The 21,845-nt window shown below is 42.8% G+C and overlaps 1 protein-coding gene across 2 annotated transcripts in view; it reads right to left on the bottom strand.

The window, feature by feature from the left end:
* Positions 1-21,845, bottom strand: part of LOC138960160 (uncharacterized) — a 36,812-nt gene that overhangs the window by 7,868 nt on the left and 7,099 nt on the right. For both annotated transcript variants that reach the window (XM_070331921.1, XM_070331922.1), the window contains exons 2-6: positions 5,892-6,051; positions 4,482-4,585; positions 2,836-2,964; positions 1,835-2,017; positions 1,307-1,422 (exon numbers count right to left, since the gene is read on the bottom strand). In XM_070331921.1, coding sequence (XP_070188022.1) covers positions 1,307-1,422; positions 1,835-2,017; positions 2,836-2,964; positions 4,482-4,585; positions 5,892-6,051 — 692 coding nt within the window. The remainder of the gene's footprint in view (positions 1-1,306; positions 1,423-1,834; positions 2,018-2,835; positions 2,965-4,481; positions 4,586-5,891; positions 6,052-21,845) is intronic.

Here is a 21,845-nt window from a genome sequence, read left to right as displayed (position 1 = left end):
GGTTGCGCAACCCCCCACCCTAGCCTAAACATGTACCTTACTTATTTAATTTTTTTTTATTATTGCTTATTTTATGCCGTTTCATGCAAGGAGCGACCATTTTCCAATCTCAGAATATGACCTACCCATCAGCTTCAGGGGGCTTCGCCCCCTGACCCCCGCAACGAGGGGGGGGGGGGTGGTTCTAGGGTTTCCGGACCCCCCCCCCCCCCAGCCAAAAAATAAAAATATTGAATGAGGTATGCATGTCTTTATTTTACATTGAGTTTCAATTTTTGGGGTATTAATCAGTGACAAAATCTGCTGCCTGAAACTGGTAATGATCATCCTCAGAATGCACCAGATTGCACCATTTTGCATCCTTTTTTTAAAAAAATTCCAGGGGGGCATGCCCACGGACCCCCCCTAGCAAGCTAGGCGCTTCGCGCCTTCACACCCATATCTTCACAATATACTTTTGAAAAAAAAACACCCATAAAATGAACTGATCCGCCCCTGCTGCCAGGGGGGACATCCCCCTGGGCCACCACTGGCAACCCCCCCCCCTCCTCTTCGCCTAGTCCGGCCCTGCTGTGTGTCTATCCGTCTTTTTGTCTACTTGTCTGTCTGTCATGTCCCTCTCTCTGTGTCTCTTCCACACACAAACACACACACACACACACACACTTATACACGCACGCACACGCACGCATGCGCTCACACACACACACTCTCTCTCTCTCTTTCTCTCTCCCTCTCTGTTTATTGTTACTGAATCTTTGCTCTTTTTTTTTCTTTCTTGTTTGCTGTTTATTTGCTTTTTTTTCTTTTTTTTTCCGTTTTTGTTGGGGAGCAACCGGCGAAGGGTGCCTCTTGTCCTTATACAATAAACAGGATTCCCACTGCCAGACAATGCACTGATGATTATCTTTCAGAGGAAAAGTTGGATTTAAGTGTGTTTTGTTTTTCATGTGTAAACAGACATCTCCGGTCGACTTATACAACTTAGACTGCTCATGTCAGTGTTCTAATATTGTACACTCAGAGATGGAGGATGTACATAGAGAATACTACTTGGTTTCCTGTGTCACATCAGATTTACGAGAGTTGTATTTTTTTAAGATTGAAATGCGAGCATAGCAGGGGAAACAGCAAGCGCAGAATGACGTTTGTCTCGGTGACTTTTTCATCATGAGCAGTGGAAAAGTAGGTCCCTGTCATCCTAGTTTGACACGACCTCATTTTACATGATATACACACGTGTAAGTATATGGTTTAGTGATGTAATGGGGAGTCTCTCTCACGTGTGCAGGATAAAGGAACTTACCATGCAGGCAATTTCATAGGCGTTGACTGGTGCCCCTTCCGCGGAAGGTAGGTAGATGGTGGTGTAGGTCGTGTTCTCTGCCTCCATAGATGTCAGACACATGTACATAGGTGCTCCTGTGCGGAAACGTACAGTTAGTAGATGTGCAATATGTGTTGGCTTGTGCGTTCATTCGATAAAGCACATGCTTAAAACACAGGGAAGACAAAGATTCGGAAATAGGCACACAGGTTTGAAGACTGAAAAAGAGAAGTACACACACACACACACACACACGCACACGCACGCGCACGCACGCACGCACGCACGCGCGCACGCACACACACAGACACACACACACACGCACGCACGAACGCACGCACGCACACACGCACGCACACACACACACGTACACACACACGTATCCTCCTCAACCCCATCCCAAACGTCTCCCCCCCCCGACCCCCACTCCTCCTCGCTACCACCCCTGCCCTCCACTCCTTACCCCCCCCCCCCCCCATCACCCTACCCCTCTCCCCAACAGCCTACCATTGGAAGACTGGTCACCGCTGCAGTCAGAATAGTTAAAGGTCAAGTGACTCCTGTTGTTACAGCCGTCGATGACGAAGCCTTCCGGACACTTGCTGAAGTCGACATCATTGGTGAAGTTGGCCGTGAACTCGGCGTGAAGGCTGCGTGGACAACGGTCAGTCTCGATGTTGTTCTCAAAACCTTCAACAATTCAGAACAAAAAGTTTAAAAAAATGTAAACAAAAGTTTTTTATGAAAGGCCAAATAAACAAGTGAAAATAGAGAGTAAAATGATATAAACAAATAATTAAAACAATTGAAAATGTGTTGTTTGCACGTTTAATTCAAGATGCATGTGCATAAAACAGATATGGTAGAAACCATAGGTATAATTAATGTAGAGAAACCGATGCGAATGAAAAGCCCATGAATTAGACATTTTACAAGCTTGTGTGTGATAGCAGTCAGAAGGTCTGTGGGGATGTGCTTGTAAGTGTATTGTCTTGGCTGTCTTCTCCACTTCCATCTTGTCAAAGAAGGTCGAGTTGTGTTTTGATGTCCTGTCTTGTAAGAAATGTGTGGGCTTGTTCTGAGACATCCGCCTTTGTTGATGTTAGTTGTCATGACCGCATGCGCAGTCGACGTAAATCACACTCAGAACATGGCCAGTTTTAAACTTCAAGAGCAAGAGAGCAGCGATGTCAAGATGCCAATTTACTTACTTTGATTTAATCATTTAGAATACTTGTGGTGCTTTTTTGAGCAAATCGGACGCTTAATTAGGTAGATTCCCAAATTCTTCAAATTGGTCGAATTTGCCAGAACATGTTTCAAAGAAACCCTCAGGTGTACTCTCTCACTTTGATTTCCTTCGTGTCTTGCCTTCTCTTGCAGACACCCTCTTGTGTTATCTGTCGTATGTCTACACTCTCCAATTACCGACAATCGTCTCAGTTAGGATGTGATCAGGCAGGACACAACGAAACAAAGGCAGTCAGATAATGAAAATAAGCCGTTACCTTTTTTGAGGAAGACATCAAAATGAAGAGGAACTTCCGTGGAGGACTCCTTGCAGATCTCGCTGATATTCCGATCCCCATCTTGCGCGTAGCTCATCACGGAAAAGTTCTGGTGTCCGATGTTGGGATCTGAAGTAAAAGTCATTCACTATACAGAACTGAATCATGGAACATGTATGCTGAAGTGGGTATCACATTATACCCTTGCTCAGCAGTATCTCTCATAATTGCTTGTCTATCGTACTCAACATGTCTTTTTTCGTCTCATGCATTATACCCTTATGTTCTGTGCATTGCATGACAAAATCATAACAAACTGCGTGGGGAACAAAATTGAAGAAAAAAGGTAATGACTTTTTCAAGCCAAAAAACTTTTATTTGTACCAAACAACGAATAACTGCGCACCTATAAAGTTAAGTTTGGTATAAGCGGCAGTGTTTTGTGTATTGGAGCATGCATAACACAAAGAGACTTTTAAATCATTCCCGAGATGAGACATACACATACACACATATATATAATAATATACATATATGCATTCAGACAAACAAAAAAGCTTGATACATAAAACTTGACTTGGCAAAATTTCGTAAACAGTTTGGATCTCTGGGAATCTGTGTATGCGTCGTCAAAATTCTGCCAGCTGTTACGCAAAATCCATCTGAACAATGAATTTCATAATAATAAAACTTTATCTGTGATGAAATGGTTGCCATCGTCATACTCTGATGATACATGTAGTACAAACTTCCACAGTAACGTTCTACACAGGAATCTGCACAATAAGTTATGTTATATGAAGTCTTATATCGCGCAGGGATCTATTTATGCCGTGTGAGATGGAATTTTTTTACACAATACATCACGCATTCACATCGACCATCAGATCGCAGCCATTTCGGCGCATATCCTACTTTTCACGGCCTATTATTCCAAGTCACACGGGTATTTTGGTGGACATTTCTTATCTATGCCTATACAATTTTGCCAGGAAAGACCCTTTTGTCAATCGTGGGATCTTTAACGTGCACACCCCAATGTAGTGTACACGATAAGTGCAGTTTTGTTTGTTTGCTTAACGCCCAGCCGACCACGAAGGGACATATCAGGGCGGTATAAGTGCAGTGGACCCATTACAATTCTGTGACAATGAATCTTAGCTGTTCAAAGGCACAGCTATTATATCTCTCTCTGCCTCTCTCTCTTTAAAAAAACCTCTTTCTCTCTCTTCTCTCTCTCGCCCTCTCTCACTAGCTCTCTATCTCTCCCTCTTTCTCTCTCTTCTCTCTCTCGCCCTCTCTCACTAGCTCTCTATCTCTCCCTCTCTCACTAGTTCTCTTTTCATTTCATAACTTCGACTTTCATTTCATAACTTCGACTTTCATTTCATAACTTTTCATTGACTGACAGACTCTATTTCTATACTTTCTTTTTTTTCTTTTTCATTCGCTCACTCACATCACTAACATAGTCGTCGGCTTCAATCGTTTGGGCCGAAAGATTGGCTGAATATTTGAATAACGTATGCGACGTGTTGCTTGTTGTTTTGTAAGCAGCATAATTATCTTGCTCTAGTTGGTTCATCATGTAGGGTCTCATGTTAGGCGCGTTTCCCCTACATTTGTCATCAAAACTTTGGACTTACGTGTGAGGACGCGGAAGTAGAGGACATCACTGGCCTGTGAGGGGACAATGTCCAGACAGGTGTAGAAGTGGAATTGTATGTTCCCAAAGGAGAATTCTGCAGATCTGTCGGATGAAGGAAGAAACATTTTGATACAGTCATCATCGTCATCAGCATCATCATCATCTCCTACACACACATACGTGCACTCACACACACATACACAAACACGCACAAACGCACGCGCGCACAAGCACGCACGCACGCACACACACACACACACACACTCATACACACACACACACACACACACACACACACACACACACACACACACACACACACACACAAATGCACACACTGAAATACATAAACACCTTCTTGCTTGAAATCAGGCCACTGCATGCTCTGTCCCATAGGCACGATGTACCACAAAAGCAATTTTTCATCTTCTCAGGTAGACGGAGAAGATTAGATCTAACGTAGAACATTTAACATTCTTTATAGAACTACAAAGAAAAAGAGCTACGGAGTGTCTTTGGGATTAATGACACAGAGAAAATGAGTGTCGCGGAAGTGGACGAGCATGACCTCAGTGGATGTCACTATGCTGGTGGACTGACACTGTATGGGCATGACAGTCATGAGTAGAGCCTTCACAGGCAGAAGTTTGTCAACAAGCGAGCCCATGTTTTACCTCTGAGTGGTGCTGACAGATCAATCAATCAATCAATCAATATGAAGCTTAAATAGCGCGTATTCCGAGGGTACAGTTCTAAGCGCTTGTTGAAGAGTTGTCAACACAAGACTAACAAAGAAACTAACATCTACAGACGGACACGAACCGTATCACACACAAGCAACCCCTGATAAACATACAACAAACAACTGTTTAACAACAATGTACACATCAATAGCTAGGTCCAAACAAAATAATATTAAACACAAAGAACACACCTCTCACAGACCGGGTCATGCGTTATTTACGCAGACGCAAGCACTGTCGGTACAAAACTTTGGGACAAACAATACCTCCTCTCCAGCTTACCGGTGTGAAAGGATGAAGAGTCTGCCTGTTTCAAAGTCCGGCGGACTATGATTCGTAAAAAATGTTTTTTGAATTCTGTTAAAGAAAAAGATGTCCCCCAGGTCCCAAAGTCCGACCTCTAAAAATAGTCTGGGACTTTCTGTCTTAAGAAAAAAAGTTAAGGAAAATGTGTCCGGCTGTGGACAATCTCTCCTATGAACGGGAGACCTACGGGTAGATGATTCCTGGATCAATTGATGGCTGGGTAGGAACGATAGTCCATCGAAATATGTTTTCCCAGTGGACGAATTTTCCTTTCACACCGGGCAATGCCGTACGGACTTTTCGTTCATCCTCCGCGCAACCTCTTGAGTTCTAGTGAGGAACGGCGACCATATACTCACACTATCACGTAGGTGGTTCCATTGCTCTGGTAGCAGGAGTAGTCCAAGGAGCGTCCATCTGGCTGCATGCCTGTGATCTGACCGCTGGTGATGGTCAGGTCTGTCCAGCCGTCAAACTTGCTGCCCCACTGCCCTTGCAGCTGGCTGGGAAACGTGCACACTGCACAGTGAGGGGAGTAGACAGTGTTATTGGGGTATGAGGCCGACACGTTGCACGATTTTGTAATAAGTTTTTAATTGTGAATCCGTGGCGAGGTGACTGGGTGTGTGCTGGAGTGGGGGGCGAGGTTTGGGAGTGTGTGTGTTTGTGTGTATGTACGTACGTGTGTGTGTGTGTGTGTGTGTGTGTGTGTGTGTGTACCCCCGTTTCCACAGGTTTGGTTGCCTAAATCACCATAAGGCAACCATCCACACGTGGATGGCAACCTAAACTCTGGATGGCAACCTAATTGTGTGGATGGTCGCTTCATTTAACACCGTTAAATTGACTTTTTTGACGGAAAGAATGTCATAACAATGTTCAAAATGACATTCTTTCCGTCCTCTATAGGCGACGAAATAGGTCAAATTTTGTGCATTTTTTAGTGCAAAATTCTTCGATGCCGGAGCGAGTACTGCACCCAGTGCTGTTGTAGTGCAAGTGCACTAGAAAGGCACTACACCCAGTGCCGCCTCTTAGGTAACCATCCACACTTTAGGTACGTGTGTGTGCGTGCGTGCGTGTGTGTGCGTGTGTGCGTGCGTGCGTGCGTGTGCGTGTGTGTGTGTGTGTCTGTCTGTCTGTCCGTGTGGTAAATAAACTGTTTGAGTGAAAATAAAACACCTGCGTGTGTGTGTGTGTGTGCGCGTACGTGCGTGCGTGCGTGTTTGTGTGTGTGTGTGCGTGTGTGTGTGCGTGCGTGCGTGCGTGCGTGCGTGCGTGCGTGTGTGTGTGTGTGTGTGTGTCTGTCTGTCTGTCTGTGTGCGTCTGTGTGGTAAATAAACTGTTTGACTGAAAATAAAACACCTGCGTGTGTGTGTGTGTGTGAGTGTGTGTGTGTGCGCACGCGCGCGTGCGTGTGTGTGTGTGTGCGTGTGTGCGCGCGTGCGTGCGTGCGTGTGCGTGCGTGTGTGTGTGTCTGTCTGTCTGTCTGTCTGTGTGCGTCTGTGTGCGTCTGTATGTTTCTGCCTTCTGTCTAGTTACCTGTCTTTATGTGCGATTTTGTGTCTATTAGTGTTTCTATATTTGCATGTGTGTGAACGAGTATAACTTCATTAACTATAACACTTAGATCATCTACTTTATAATCCCACCTATATGGGTATCAAAGGCATCATTAATTCTGGTATATTTCATATATCTACACAGGAAATGATCGATACTGTGTGAAATTGGGATGTAAAAAAAAGCCACTCCTATACATTCGCACTTTTATCAAGGTTTATACACGAAAATCTGCTTTGTACGTATTATGAAGAGATGTTTATTGACAGGCCGAAGGCAAGATCACGTTTTGTTTACGCGCATGCGCACGCGCACACACAAACACACATACACAAACACACACCACCACGTGAGTAACATCTACGCCGATCTCATAAATTAATTCAGTAAAATAAAAATTCTTAACAGTTCACAGAATGGAGCCATACTATTGAATGTTGGTATATGTGCAAGTGAAAGAATGCCCTTTATCCGTGTGAAAGCCTGGACAGCGATCTGTGGCGGTGAACATAAGGCTGAGGATAAGATTTCATATAGTCCTGTGAGGTTACCCTCAGGAAAATTCGGGCTGCTTTCTCTCTGGGGAAAGCGAGCTGCCGTACAGTACGGCGCTACCATTTTTGTCTTTCTTTTTCCTGCATGTATTCGTGTTTCCAGGCCCTGAGAACCCGCTGTGAACTTGTGATCTTTATCGTGCGCATGCGTGCACACGGGGGTGTTTGGACACCGAGGAGAGTAAATCCCTCGCCGAACATGGGAACCGAACCCACGCCAATAGCGACAAGGAACTTAGTCGATAAATATCGACAGGGGGCCGACTAATGGTTTAAATGTGAAATGTGTGTATAATAATGGGTGTGGGTCTGAAATGAAGTTAGGTAGTAGTTAACATTTGTTTTGAATAATTATTGGTATTTTGACAATGTGGGTAGCATGGAAATGTAAGCATTTGAATGGAAGTCTTGGGTACCATTGTACCCAGGAAGAGAGACTAGAGATAGGAGTAGGTTGCAATAGCTTGTGTGGTCTTTGAGTTTTATTTTTGGAAAGATATTGTCAAAGAAAAAGAAGACAATTACAGTAATGCAATATTTATTGTGAAAACCAACGATTGTACAAAGAACATGTGAAGCAACATTATGTCTATGATGATGTGAAGAAAATTAGTTATGATTTATACTATTATTATTTAGACTTGAGACTGACAGTGTTGTGACGAGCGTTGGCTAATGGTAACGAGTACATATGTATGTAGTTGTGGTGTGTGTGTGTGTTTGCGCGTTGGTTTGGATTATGGGTGTAATTTGTAAAACAGATGTGACAGTAATAATGGAGTTCACATCAGTGAGGTTAGTTTGAAATGGAACACACGCACGTTTTTGAAAAAAACAATATGAAATTTTGAACCATGAGATCTTTATTAAATAATAAACTGAACATCAGCAAAACATCAAAGCAATTATTAATAAGGTTTGAAAAGCTTGACTTACTATGTTAAATAGTGGATTGAAGGCTGAAAACGTCATTTACAAATTACATCTGAGATAGGGAGGGCGGGTGGGGGAAGTGCTGAAAGTGTGGATGAGAATAAAAATAAAAAAATGCTGAGTGACAACAGGGAGGTTAAAGGCTGCCCTTTTCGTAGCGTTCATTAATTAATTCCTATTGTTTACATGTGCCAATAATGTTATAAAACTGTACCTAAGGGGACATAATAACGATTGGCTGTAGCTTTCGAACACAGAAAAAATTATTTCAGTATTGCAAAGTGGTTTTGATAGTGTCGAATGTAAACAGAACAGTCTCAAAGTGAAAGTGGATGTTTTCCGGAAATTGCGAAGTTAAGAAGAAAACCGGCAGAAAAGCGCGCTTTCCTGCTTAGCACAATACGCTACCGCACTAATCTGGCGTGTCAATATCACTACGTTTTGGACGTGGAAGGTGAGCGATTTCCTTCCGCCCTCAGCTAATTCAAGAAATCACCCCCCTCCTAGGTACACGTGCACTCAAGTTAACCTCTGCTTTGACCTGTGTGCCAAGAGTCAGATGAGAGAGAAAAAGCGAGAGAGAGAGAGAGACACACACACACACAAACACACACACATAGACAGAGACAGACATAGAAAGACAGAAGCGGAGAGACTCAGAGGGAGACACAGACATAGAGAGAGAGAGAGAGAGAGAGAGAGGAGAGAGAGAGAGAGAGAGAGGGAGAGAGAGAGAGAGAGAGAGGGAGAGAGAGAGAGAGAGAGAGAGAGAGAGAGAGAGAGAGAGAGAGAGAGAGAGAGAGAGAAAGAGAGAGAGAGAGAGAAAAAATGTAACTGATCTCGTGAGAACGGTTGAGGCCTTGCAAGGTTTTGACGGCAACAATAATTATTGTAGTTCTCTAAGACTTTATTTCTGTTTGATTTGTAATATGTTGGGAAGACATATTTATCAATTGATCAACAAAATACAACATAATACAAAACGACACAACATTGTTAAAATCATTATTGGCCAACGTTGAACGTTTACGAAGGCCTCAATCTTCCCGCGCCGTAGACCAGATTAATAGGTGCTTGATTTTGGTATTTTGATTTACATAACATTAAACCTTTCTTGGGGTTCATGGTCATGGCAACAGCCATATTAATATTATATGATGTATGATTTTATATTTCAGCATATGTGAATTACATGTCATCATACCAAACTGTCATACATTTTTATTCCTACATTATTCTGATTGATCACAACCAAACCTACTATCATTGGACACATCCAAAAACAAGCGCCTGTTTTTATTGACAACTTGCCATTGATCTAAAAATATATTTTTAGATCAGTGCAACTTGCTTGGATCTCTTGTTTGGCCTGTAGGTAAAATGTACAATGTATTTTCTGATTTGTGCACAAAAGCTTTTCTTTTTCTTTTTTTTTAACATAACAATGTTTAATGTCACTGTATGTTTGAAAGACCATGGTCAAATTTGTAAAACAAATGTTAAATTAGAAAATAAATAACATTTTGGTTCATGATTTTTCCTACACCTGTGCTGAAAATAAGACATAAAAATGTTGGTATATAAGTCACTCAAATGCAGGGTAGTATGAATGGTTTGAGTTTGTTGCGGTTAACCCTGCACAGTTCGGCCTTTGATGTTTTTGTTGAACAATTTTGCCGTCAACCCTCCCATAGAGTGACGTATTTCACAACTTCCTGTGTTACACAAACTCAGTGATGACCAATTTTGCCTTCACCCCTCCCATAGGGTGACGGATGTCACAACTTCCTGTGTACACAAACTGATGACGTATTTCACAACAAAATGGCGCTGCCCATGGTCAACCTCGAAACTATCCGTATAGAATGGGGGCCTCCTGGCCCCCACAACAACTGGTTTTTGAAGCCAGCGCCGCCACGACTGAGCTATTTCCCCTCCCATGCATGATCATGTATGCGGTAAGGATGGTAAGTACCTTTTCGATGTGCTGTAATGAGACACAGCTATATAGCGGGACACGTATCTATTTATTATAATTTCATGCAAATGTATGATGAAGCGGCGCAACAGCTGATTGCACCCACTTAGAAAACACCCACGTTTGATGTGTACATTACATGTCACATGGCAGTGCATCATCTTCCAGTGACATTTCTATCGCCGATTCCAGTCAGAAAAAAAGTTGTGTCTTACTTATACGCTCTCCAAAACCATTGCGCGATAGTTTCACATGAAAATGTCCTCGATTTTTTCCCCTGAAAATGACTGTACCAGATGTTTTGAGATGCCTGTCAGAGAGAGGATTAGCTGTATTTGAAAGGAGGTGCAGTTTACAAGGGGACAGCCGTATCAAAACTCTTTCTGCTTGAAAGAAGAAGAGACGTTTCGTAAGAATTATGATCGAGACAAGCGAAGTATCAGGCAAGGATATCGGCAGACACACACACACACACAAACGCAAACACTTAGACACACAGATACACACACCTACGGCAAACATAGACACATAGACATACACACCTGCATAAACACACACGCACGCACGCACGCACGCACACACGCAAGCACGCACGCACGCACGCACGCACACACACACACACACACACGCATGCACGCGCACGCACGCACACGCACTCACACACGCACACACGCACACACACACACACACACACACACACACACACACACACACACAACGATAACTGACTAAAACACGACCATTAAAATATAGAACATCTCTTCCACGTTCTCATCTCTCATAAATGAAATATAATTTGACATAAAATAATTGTGTTACTTGTTGTTGTTATGTTTCCATTTGTAGTATTGACAATATTGACTAATATAGCTATTTCATATGTAACGTGGATTTCCATTGGTCAATTGGGCAAAACTGAGCTCATTGTAAAAGTGATATCGACGACATTTCCGTCGATATCAGTTTTGATATCGACGACCTCTTTATTGCTTCCCCACTTCAAAAACAAAAACACCTAAATTTAAAAACAAACAAATATATATGAAAATGTAATGATCCCAGAATTTAGTTGAGCAAGTGACTAAAGACTTTTTGAAAGAAAAGACATTTTGAAATACTGAAAAGTACAAGAAAAGAGTGAACAAAAAGAAATAATAATCAGAGGGAGGGATATGGAACAGCCAAAACTGAGACAAATACTTTTGTAATTTCTTTACAGTAAATACAAAATGTCCAGAGAATTAGCAATATATCTAACATTGACTGACTGTGTGATGATATCTTCTGCTATTAGTCTGTTTCGACAGTGATATCAAAATCTCGACCTCCAGTCTCGATTTTGATATCACTGTCTCAACAGACCATAGCAGAAGATATCATCACACAGTCCGTCAATATTGGGTAATAATATATAGCCTACTTTACCGATAATACTGGTCGCGTTGAGTATGTGTGTTAGCCGCGTGCAAAGAAAAGCGTGTCTCAAAAAGTCAAACGCCCCTAATTTTCATGTTTGTTTCGTAAACATAAATAAATGTATACAAATGATAAAACAAAAAGATGTATATACATGTATATATATCTGGATACATAAGTCTGAAAGCAGACCTGTAGCTTACACATTGTTAACGCCCATCATCATGACAAAACGACTCATCTATACATGCTGAGAGAAACAAAGAGTGGCCCCATGATGCCAGTACTAATCTGTCTTTCGTTCTACATACACATACACATAAAAATTATATAATACGCTCCGTTCATTGTACAAAGAATGGAGGGAATGTGGTGTAATTAATGCTCAGCGTTTATGAGCGCGACCGTTGACCGCGGACGGAGCCAGGATACGCGAACAATGCTTATCCTGTCAGTTTACATCCTTTGGGAGTTTCAAATTATAACACAGAATGTGACGTGACCTCAGCTCTTACATTTTAGCGTCGGTTTTAACGGAGACTACATGACTGTAATCATTCAAAGAAGCAGACAAAGGTTTGTCTTAGTTAAACCCTTGACGGATGACCGAGCGTGAGCCAAACCAAACTGATATGCCATGGCGGACTGCCTGCATTTTGAAATATTGCCCACACACGAATGGATTGCCTTTGGTGTGTCTGCCAACGGCCTTTAACGTCAAGGCTTTTAAGACAAGAGCTTACGTTGCGATTTGAAACTGCTCAGTTAATATGACCTGGAGCACCCTTTGTGAGGAAGGGGATCATGCAGTTTACAGATGACATAACTTGTCCTATGTGATCTAGACATCATCTGCTGATCGTTGCTGCAGATGATACAATACGGTTATCGTTCCTTGTTGAGATGATCTCGAGTTCAAAAGGTAGTTTCCTGTTATTATGGGGGCGAGGACGCCCCCATTCTATACGGATAGTTTAGAGGTTGACCATGGGCAGCGCCATTTTGTTGTGAAATACGTCATCAGTTTGTGTACACAGGAAGTTGTGACATCCGTCACCCTATGGGAGGGGTGACGTCAAAATTGTTCATCTGTAGAAAGTTGTGAAATCCGTCACCCTATGGGAGGGGTGACGTCAAAATTGGTCATCACAGAGTTTGTGTAACACAGGAAGTTGTGAAATACGTCACCCTATGGGAGGGGTGACGTCAAAATTGTTCAACAAAAACATGATAAGTCGCATTGTGCAGGGTCAACTGCAACAAACTCAAACCGAGCCATTCATTCCTAGCTGTATTTGAGTGACTTATATACCCGACATTTTTATTTCTTATTTTTAGCACAGGTGTAGGAAAAATCATGAACCAAAATGTTATTTATTTTCTAATTTAACATTTTTTTTACAAATATGACCATGGTCTTTTAAACATACAGTGACATTAAACATTGTTATGTTAAAAAAAAGAAAAAAGAAAAAAAGCTTTTGTGCACAAATCAGAAAATACATTGTACATTTTACCTACAGGCCAAACAGTGTCTGTTGGCGGCAAAGGGCCCAGCAAGTTGCTATTTTTAGATCGATTAAAAGTTGTCAAGAACAGGCGCTTACATTTGGATGTGTCCACTGATAGTAGGTTTGGTTGTGATCAATCAGAATGATGTAGGAATAAAAATGTATGACAGTTTGGTATGATGACATGTAATTCAAATATGCTGAAATGTAATATTATACATGATATAATATTATTATGGCTGTTGCCATGACCATGAACCCCAAGAAAGGTTTAATGTCATGTAAAATCAAAATACCAAAATCAAGCACCTACTAATCTGGTCTAGGGTGCGGCTTGGACCAAATATGGATGGACACGCAACTCGCTCAGCCAGCCAGCGCTGCGAGACTTACAGCGGCCAACTTCGCCGCGGCGCGCTCATTGGCTCAGCATTGAACTTGCGTGAAGGCCGATGCGCGTAGATTCCCAGAATGTTTACTTTCGGTTAGATTCTTCGACAGCATTCGCAGATGTGACTGCCGTTACAGAGGTGAGTAAAACTGACCATCGAAAGGAAAATAAGATTCATATTGGTAATACTAATAACATACTTGCACAAGCATGTATCTACCAAAACTGTATGGGAGCACATAGTTGGAAAGGCGTGGTGAAGCGATCAAATCGAATCGTCCGTCAGCACGCGGTGTTCTTCTGGAAAAGACCGAAACGACATGTGACGTCAGTCGTTCAGCCCGCGAGCGGTGGGATTGGGGGGGGGGGGGGGGGGGGGTTCACATGGTTTGTTTGTTTCAGAACCACACCCATATACACACATTTCACATGTAAACCATTTGTCCGCCCCCTGTCGATATTTATCGACTAAGTTCCTTGTTTAGGTAACTTTGCGTGGGAATGCTGGCTTTTTCAACCCTCAAATATAGAATAAGAATGTCTTAATACATGAGGAGAAGGACATATATTTCTGGCTGGCAATGGTTAGTAGCCACTAAATCACAGTAGCTACCAGTGCACACACACGCACATACGCAAGCATGCACGCATACACCCACACCCACACCCACACATATATACACACATTTACATACACACACAGACACACACACACACACATACGTACACACACGCACGCACACACACACAAACACACCGATACCTACAGCAACGACAAAAAATGAAACAAGAAAATAAAAACACCATATGTCAACAAAGGTACAGGAAGACTAATGATATCAGCTACAAAGCTCGCACTGTATACTTTTAACGCGAGGTGTCTTACTTGAAACCAGTGAGCAACGGAGACATGTCTCTTTTGGAGCTTTGGGAGATATTTTTCTAAAGCGTTTTCAAGCAAAAAGAACGTTTGAGAACGAAACGGAAATGTTGCCCTTGCAAAAGGTTATTTACATAAGAAAGCCACAGAAAGGTCTGGGGACATAAACCTTACTGTCTACTACTGTAAATTGTCAAATACTAATTCACTTTTAACAACAACAACGACGACGAGGACGACGACGACGACGACGACGACAACAACAACAACAACAACAACAACAACAACAACAACAACAACAACAACAACAGAGGTGTTGCTATGACCTATTTTATTCGGAAAAATCACCCATGAATCAATAATAAAGCGTTCTCAACTCTCTGAAGACGTCTGCGCAAAACTGTTTTGACGGAAAGCTCATTTGATAGACGTGTCTCAGTAAACAGATAGTGTGGGTGTCTGGTTGTAAAGGTACATGCATTGGGCCACTAGAGAGTATTAATGAAAAGGTAAAAACTAAATCACCCCCCCCCCCACTCCCCCCCCCCCCCCCCCCCCCCGCTAAAGAAAAGAAGGAAATCAAAACCAATTAAACAACGAACAAACAAATACAATCAAAGAAAGTTGGGTGGAGGGGTGTTCTAGAGATGATATGCATAAACAACGAGAGAGAGACAGAGACAGAGACAGAGAGACAGAGAGAGACAGAGAGACAGAGACAGAGAGAGACAGAGGGACAGAGAGAGAGACAGACAGACAGAGAGAGACAGAGAGAGACAGAGAGACAGAGATAGAGACAGAGAGAGAGAAAGATACACAAAGAGAGAAAGAGACAGAGACAGAAAAAGAGAAAGAGAAAGAGAGAGAGAGTAAGAGAGAGACACAGAGAGAGACACAGAGAGAGACACAGAGAGAGAGACAGACAATGAAAATGACAATGACAATGACAATGACAAATCTGTATTTTTCGAGGGTAACAAGAATAAGCATAGATATGCTTTTTGGCATCTGGCCCTCGCCGCCCTGAAGAGGGACTAAACTATTTTAGTACAACTATCAGAAGACAGAGAGAGAGAGAGAGAGAGAGAGAGAGAGAGAGAGAGAGAGAGAGAGAGAGAGAGAGAGAGAGAGAGAGAGAGAGAGATAATTGAATTGAACTTTATTTAACAAGGATTAAGATTTAAGGCTACGCCTTTTCTTACAATCTGTCCTTGGGACGCATAGACACACAATTATATAATAACAAAATTAAAAAGTTAAAAAGTTAACCAACAAAAGGATGTCGGAAAACTTCAGCACGTGATAATAAAGATGACGATGATGATGATGATGATGATGATGATGATGATGATGATGACGATGATGATGATGATGATGATGACGATGATGATGATGATAATGATGATGATGATGATGATGAAGATGAGGCATGAAGAGCATACATATGTGGTTATTCATAAAATCAAATGCATACTATGCAGGTAATTATAAATACAAGCTGGTAGCAATCGAACATGAAGCAATAGTAGGCCACAACAAAAATATGTTCAGAATATACAATGCACAGCATATCTTTGACGTAATACTAAGTGTGGTAAATCAAAAGGCGTTAAACTACTCGAGAGAGAGAGAGAGAGAGAGAGAGAGAGAGAGAGAGAGAGAGAGAGAGAGAGAGAGAGAGAGAGAGAGAGAGAGAGAGAGAGAGAGAGTGAGAACTCGGAACTCAGAACTCAGAAAGGTTTATTGTACTAAGGCCACAGACCCATATACAAACCAAGGGGAATGGGGGATGAACAACAAGTCGCGTAAGGCGAAAATACAATATTTAGTCAAGTAGCTGTCGAACTCACAGAATGAAACTGAACGCAACGCAACGCAGCAAGACCGTATACTCGTAGCATCGTCACTCCACCGCCCGTGGCAAAGGCAGTGCACGTGGAATTGACAAGAAGAGCGGGGTAGTAGTTGCGCTAAGAAGGATAGCACGCTTTTCTGTACCTCTCTTCGTTTTAACTTTCTGAGCGTGTTTTTAATCCAAACATATCATATCTATATATTTTTGGAATCAGGAACCGACAAGGAATAAGATGAAAGTGTTTTTAAATTGATTTCGAAAAAAAATTTTGATAATAATTTTTATATATTTAATTTTCAGAGCTTGTTTTTAATCCGAATATAACATATTTATATGTTTTTGGAATCAGCAAATGATGGAGAATAAGATAAACGTAAATTTGGATCGTTTTATAAATTTTTATTTTTTTTTACAATTTTCAGATTTTTAATGACCAAAGTCATTAATTAATTTTTAAGCCACCAAGCTGAAATGCAATACCGAACCCCGGGCTTTGTCGAAGAGTACTTGACCAAAATTTCAACCAATTTGGTTGAAAAATGAGGGCGTGACAGTGCCGCCTCAACTTTCACGAAAAGCCGGATATGACGTCATCAAAGACATTTATCAAAAAAATGAAAAAAACGTTCTGGGATATCATACCCAGGAACTCTCATGTCAAATTTCATAAAGATCGGTCCAGTAGTTTAGTCTGAATCGCTCTACACACACACACACACACACACACACACACACACAGACACACACAGACACACACACGCACGCACACACACACGCACATACACCACGACCCTCGTTTCGATTCCCCCTCGATGTTAAAATATTTAGTCAAAACTTGACTAAATATAAAAAACAGAAACAACACAAAAACAGAGAGAGAGCGAGAGAGAGAGAGAGAGAGAGAGAGAGAGAGAGAGAGAGAGAGAGAGAGAGAGAGAGAGAGAGGGGGGGGTTGTGAAAAAGAGAGAGAGAGAGATTATCCCCGACAACGCATCCCACCGCCATCAACACCATCACAAGCCACAGTCCCCCTCCTCAACAACCCCCCCCCCCAATACTCAACACCCCCCCCCCCCCCATACTCAACCCCCCCCCCCCCCGCCATCCCCACCACCCCACGTACTATTCTGCACATTATAAGATGTTTGATGGCTTGTTGACAGACCAGCTTTTTTGTTGGTCCAAGGGGACCATATCGTCTTTTGTTTCATCTTTATCGACCAAGGCCGAAGTTGATAAATATGAGACAAAAGGCGATAATTATGCTCCCCGAGGACCAACAACAAAATGCTGGTCTGACGACAAGCCACCAAACATCGTTTTTGTCATCATTTTGGTTGTGCAACAAAATGCACAATAACCCAAAGGGAGACGAATTTTTAGAATCCAACTCTGGGCCACAAAGCATCGTCACAGTAGCTCGAGATAACACGTCAACCTTGTATGTGACGTCAAACGTAGCTTGTTGACGCTTTTCTTCCAGTCTAAAAATGTACAGAGCTGCGATCATACGTGTGAGTTCAGTAAGTGTTGAGCATATTTCTTTTCTTTTTAAGTGTTTATGACTTTTCGTTGTGGATTTTGCGATTACAGAGATAAGTTGCAAATTGACCATGAGTCGCCGCGGTAATTATCAACATTGATTGGGTCTTTGAGAGTGAATGCTTACAATCGTTGTCCTCGGAAACACAAATCCAAAGCCGCGATGGTTCCACACATCAAACAATCAGCCTGATTGGCTTTTATTTTGACAATCCACGTTTCACCTGAAAGCTCAAACCCATTCACCACCTCGATTTATTGCATGGGGAACATGAGATTTATTTCCCAGGTGTTTGTGAATGAAAACTCGTGAAAATGATGACAACAAACAATAGCCTTACACGTTTCATCCACAACGCTAGGTCCACAGCTTGCCGTTCAGTAATCGGCGTGTTGGCTTCTAATCTTGTCATCAAATTCCATCCAAAGTATTGCCATCATACTCTCTTAATACTGTTGTGACCGCCAGGTATGATATCGACACTGGGTCTATTGGCAGTGATGGTCAAGCTAACGCTTCATACTCACATGACAATGAGTTGGTTTGAAATGTTCAAATGGATACATAGGCTACATATTTGGAGGGAAGTTTGCTATTGCATGGAATATTTGTAATGGTGTGTCAGTGTGTGTCTCTCTTTTCTTTTTATTTGTGTTTCATTGTCTCTGCCCCAGTTATGTATTTTAGTGCATGTGTGTGTGTGTGTGTGTGTGTGTGTGTGTGTGTGTGTGTGTGTGTGTGTGTGTGTGTGTGTGTGCGCTTGTCTGTATCTTTGTCAGTGCGTGTGTCTGCGTGATTCTGTCTGTCTGTCTGTCTTCGCAAGTCTACTTTCCACCACACACCGACCAAAACCGAACAGTGATTGAAGTCCATCATTCTTCAGACAGACATATATATACTGTTCAAAAAAAGAAACGCATAGTTGCTACTTGCCAAATTTGTTTTATTTTTCGAAAAAATTAACAGAAAATCCAATATTTAGATTATTTGTTTGAAATTTGGTATGGACACAGTTGAATGCACACACAGTTCATTTGCATCTTCAAATCAATCAGTCAATCAATACGATTGGGTGCCGAGGCTGTCAAGTCAGTAGGGGGTGTGACTGCCTTGAGCAGCAACAACTGCCCGGCACCTTCTGGGCATGGACTGGATCAGATGCCGGATATCTTGCTGTGGGATGGTGTCCCACTCCTCCTGAAGTGCCTGCAATAGATCGCGGTGATTTGCCGGCGCTTCTTCTCGCCTGCGCACACGTCTGTCCAATTCATCCCAGAGGTGTTCTATCGGGTTCATGTCTGGCGACATGGATGGCCAGGGAAGCACCTGGACATGGTGGTCGGTGAGGAACTGGGTGGTGAGTCGTGCTGTGTGCGGGCGAGCGTTGTCCTGCTGGAATATGGCATCCTGGTCAGCCAGAAGAGGAAGGGCGTGTGGGCGCAAAATTTCCTCCACGTATCGCTGGGCAGTTATGCGCCCTTGGACGTGCACCAGGGTGCTCCTTCCAGCGGTATTGATCGCCCCCCACACCATGACGCCTCCACCACCATGAACGGGTGCCTCATCCACACAGTTGGGCGCGTAACGTTCGTTTACTCTCCGGTAGACCCTCCTCCGACCATCATGTCGCTGGAGCAGGAAGTAGGACTCGTCGCTGAACCACACGTGTCTCCAGTGATTCCGGACGGTCCAGCGAAGGTGCTTGTTGCCCCACTGCACTCGGTTCTGGCGATGGCGGCGGGTGAGGACAGCTCCTCTCTGAGGTCTGCGAGCTCTCAAACCAGCTTCATGCAGGCGGTTCCGCACGGTCTGGTCCGATAATCGGTGTGGCCCGGGGAGAGCCTGGACAGAAGATGAGGCCGACAGGAAACGATTCCGGAGGTGGCGGAGCCGTATGAAGCGGTCGTGAGCAGCAGTTGTCGCCCTTGGTCTTCCCGCTCGTGGCAAGTCAGCAACGGAGCCAGTGGCTTGAAACCTGACCCACAGTCTACTGATGGTGCTCTGGGACACGTGGAAGTGCCTGGCGATTGCACTTTGACTTTGGCCTGCTTGTAAACGACCCAATGCAATTTGGCGGTCTTCTCTGCTCAATCGGGCCATCTTTCGTCGCTGAATTGTCGTCTGATTTCTTTGTGGCGAACAATCCGCTTTTATGGGTTTTGGAAGACATGGTGAGAGCTCAATATTCCCCGAGTTTCACGAGATTACACTGAAGCATGACGAGTGGTCATGCCAAATGAGCAATTTTGACATTGTAGCCACTGATAACGCATGCGTCACGTGCAGAGCTCACTTGTGGCAATGGACGAAAGGTCGACGACCAGATAAACATTTTCTGCAGTTTGGTGGATATCCTTGTAGCCATATAACTAAATTAACCAAATATTACAAGCTATGCGTTTCTTTTTTTGAACAGTATAGTAGTCTAAACATGCTCCGAGCAAGTTGAAATCTGGACCAGATCTGATCATCACAAAGACATCCTTTGTGCTCTTGACCAAAACACCGCCCGCAGCAGGTCACCTAGGAACGGTGATGATGGTGGCTGACCTTGCGATGACCATGTGGGTTTAAGACATGAATAGTACAAGTAGTTCAGTCAAACCTGTCTATAGCGACTACCCAAGGGACCAACCAAAAGTGGTCGTTATAGGCAGGTGGTCGCCATAGACAGGTGAATTATATAGATAAAAACACCTCGTTGGGGATCCTTTGGGTGGTCGTAAAGGGCAGGTGGTCGTAACCGAGAGGTGGTCGCCAGGGCAGGATCGACTGTATATATATATATATGTAAATGTGTCATGTTCAAAAACTTCAAGTTTCTTCCCTATTCCTTGCATAAAAGTTTGAAAAGTAAATGATGGTCTCGTTAAAGAAGAAAACGATTGAAAGTGTCTTGTCTCGTAGATGTACGACTTTGTTTTCTCACGGTGAACCCTTCTAAGGCCATCATTTTTATACGCGCGACCTTAAAAAGGCACAGTCCTTCCCTTCCCGTGAAAACAGCAGAGTGGGATTTTTTTAATTTTTTTTTTCTCCTTGTTGCCAAGCACATCATTGTGGGGCTTTTTATGTATAACATGCATCCGTCCACTCACAATATAGTTTCATTCATCCTTCAACATTTACCACTCAAAGAAGTCTAGAGTATTAATAGGATCCATGAAAGAAATGAAAGGCATCTACGAATATAATTATAAATACATCATTGACCACACTCATTTGATATACATTCTGAAAATTCATTCTCTTTACGGAGGGCACCTAGGATATTCCCGTTTGGTGAGCGTTCAAATGGAAGGGTGTTTGTACTGTGTGTAAAAGCCTGACAGTATCTGTGATGGTTTACGGGAGGCTTACTGTGCCTTTAAGTTTGCAGATTGACAATAGTGTCCGTTTTAAAGAACAGTTCAAAGAACAGTTCAAAGACAATTTCGATGCAGGGCGGACTAAATGACAACACATTGGTACCTGTGAAGAAAGAGCACCTTGGGACCAACCGAAAGTACAGGTGGCCAATCATGCGTGCCAGGTATATTTCGCTCAAGATAAAGCGTGTCTGTTTTAACCTGTCGGCGTCCTGTTTCAAGCAGTCCATTTTAAACAGACTAAATTCAAGGGATTTGGGTCAAAACGGGCGATGGTTGACGACTGGGCAAGCAAATTGCGGTCATAAATGCTTCTGCACG

Source organism: Littorina saxatilis, linkage group LG2 (genome assembly GCF_037325665.1).
Source record: "Littorina saxatilis isolate snail1 linkage group LG2, US_GU_Lsax_2.0, whole genome shotgun sequence".
NCBI lineage: Eukaryota > Metazoa > Mollusca > Gastropoda > Littorinimorpha > Littorinidae > Littorina > Littorina saxatilis.
The sequence above is the reverse complement of the archived record's forward strand: the minus strand, read 5'-3'. Positions and strand labels throughout refer to the sequence as shown.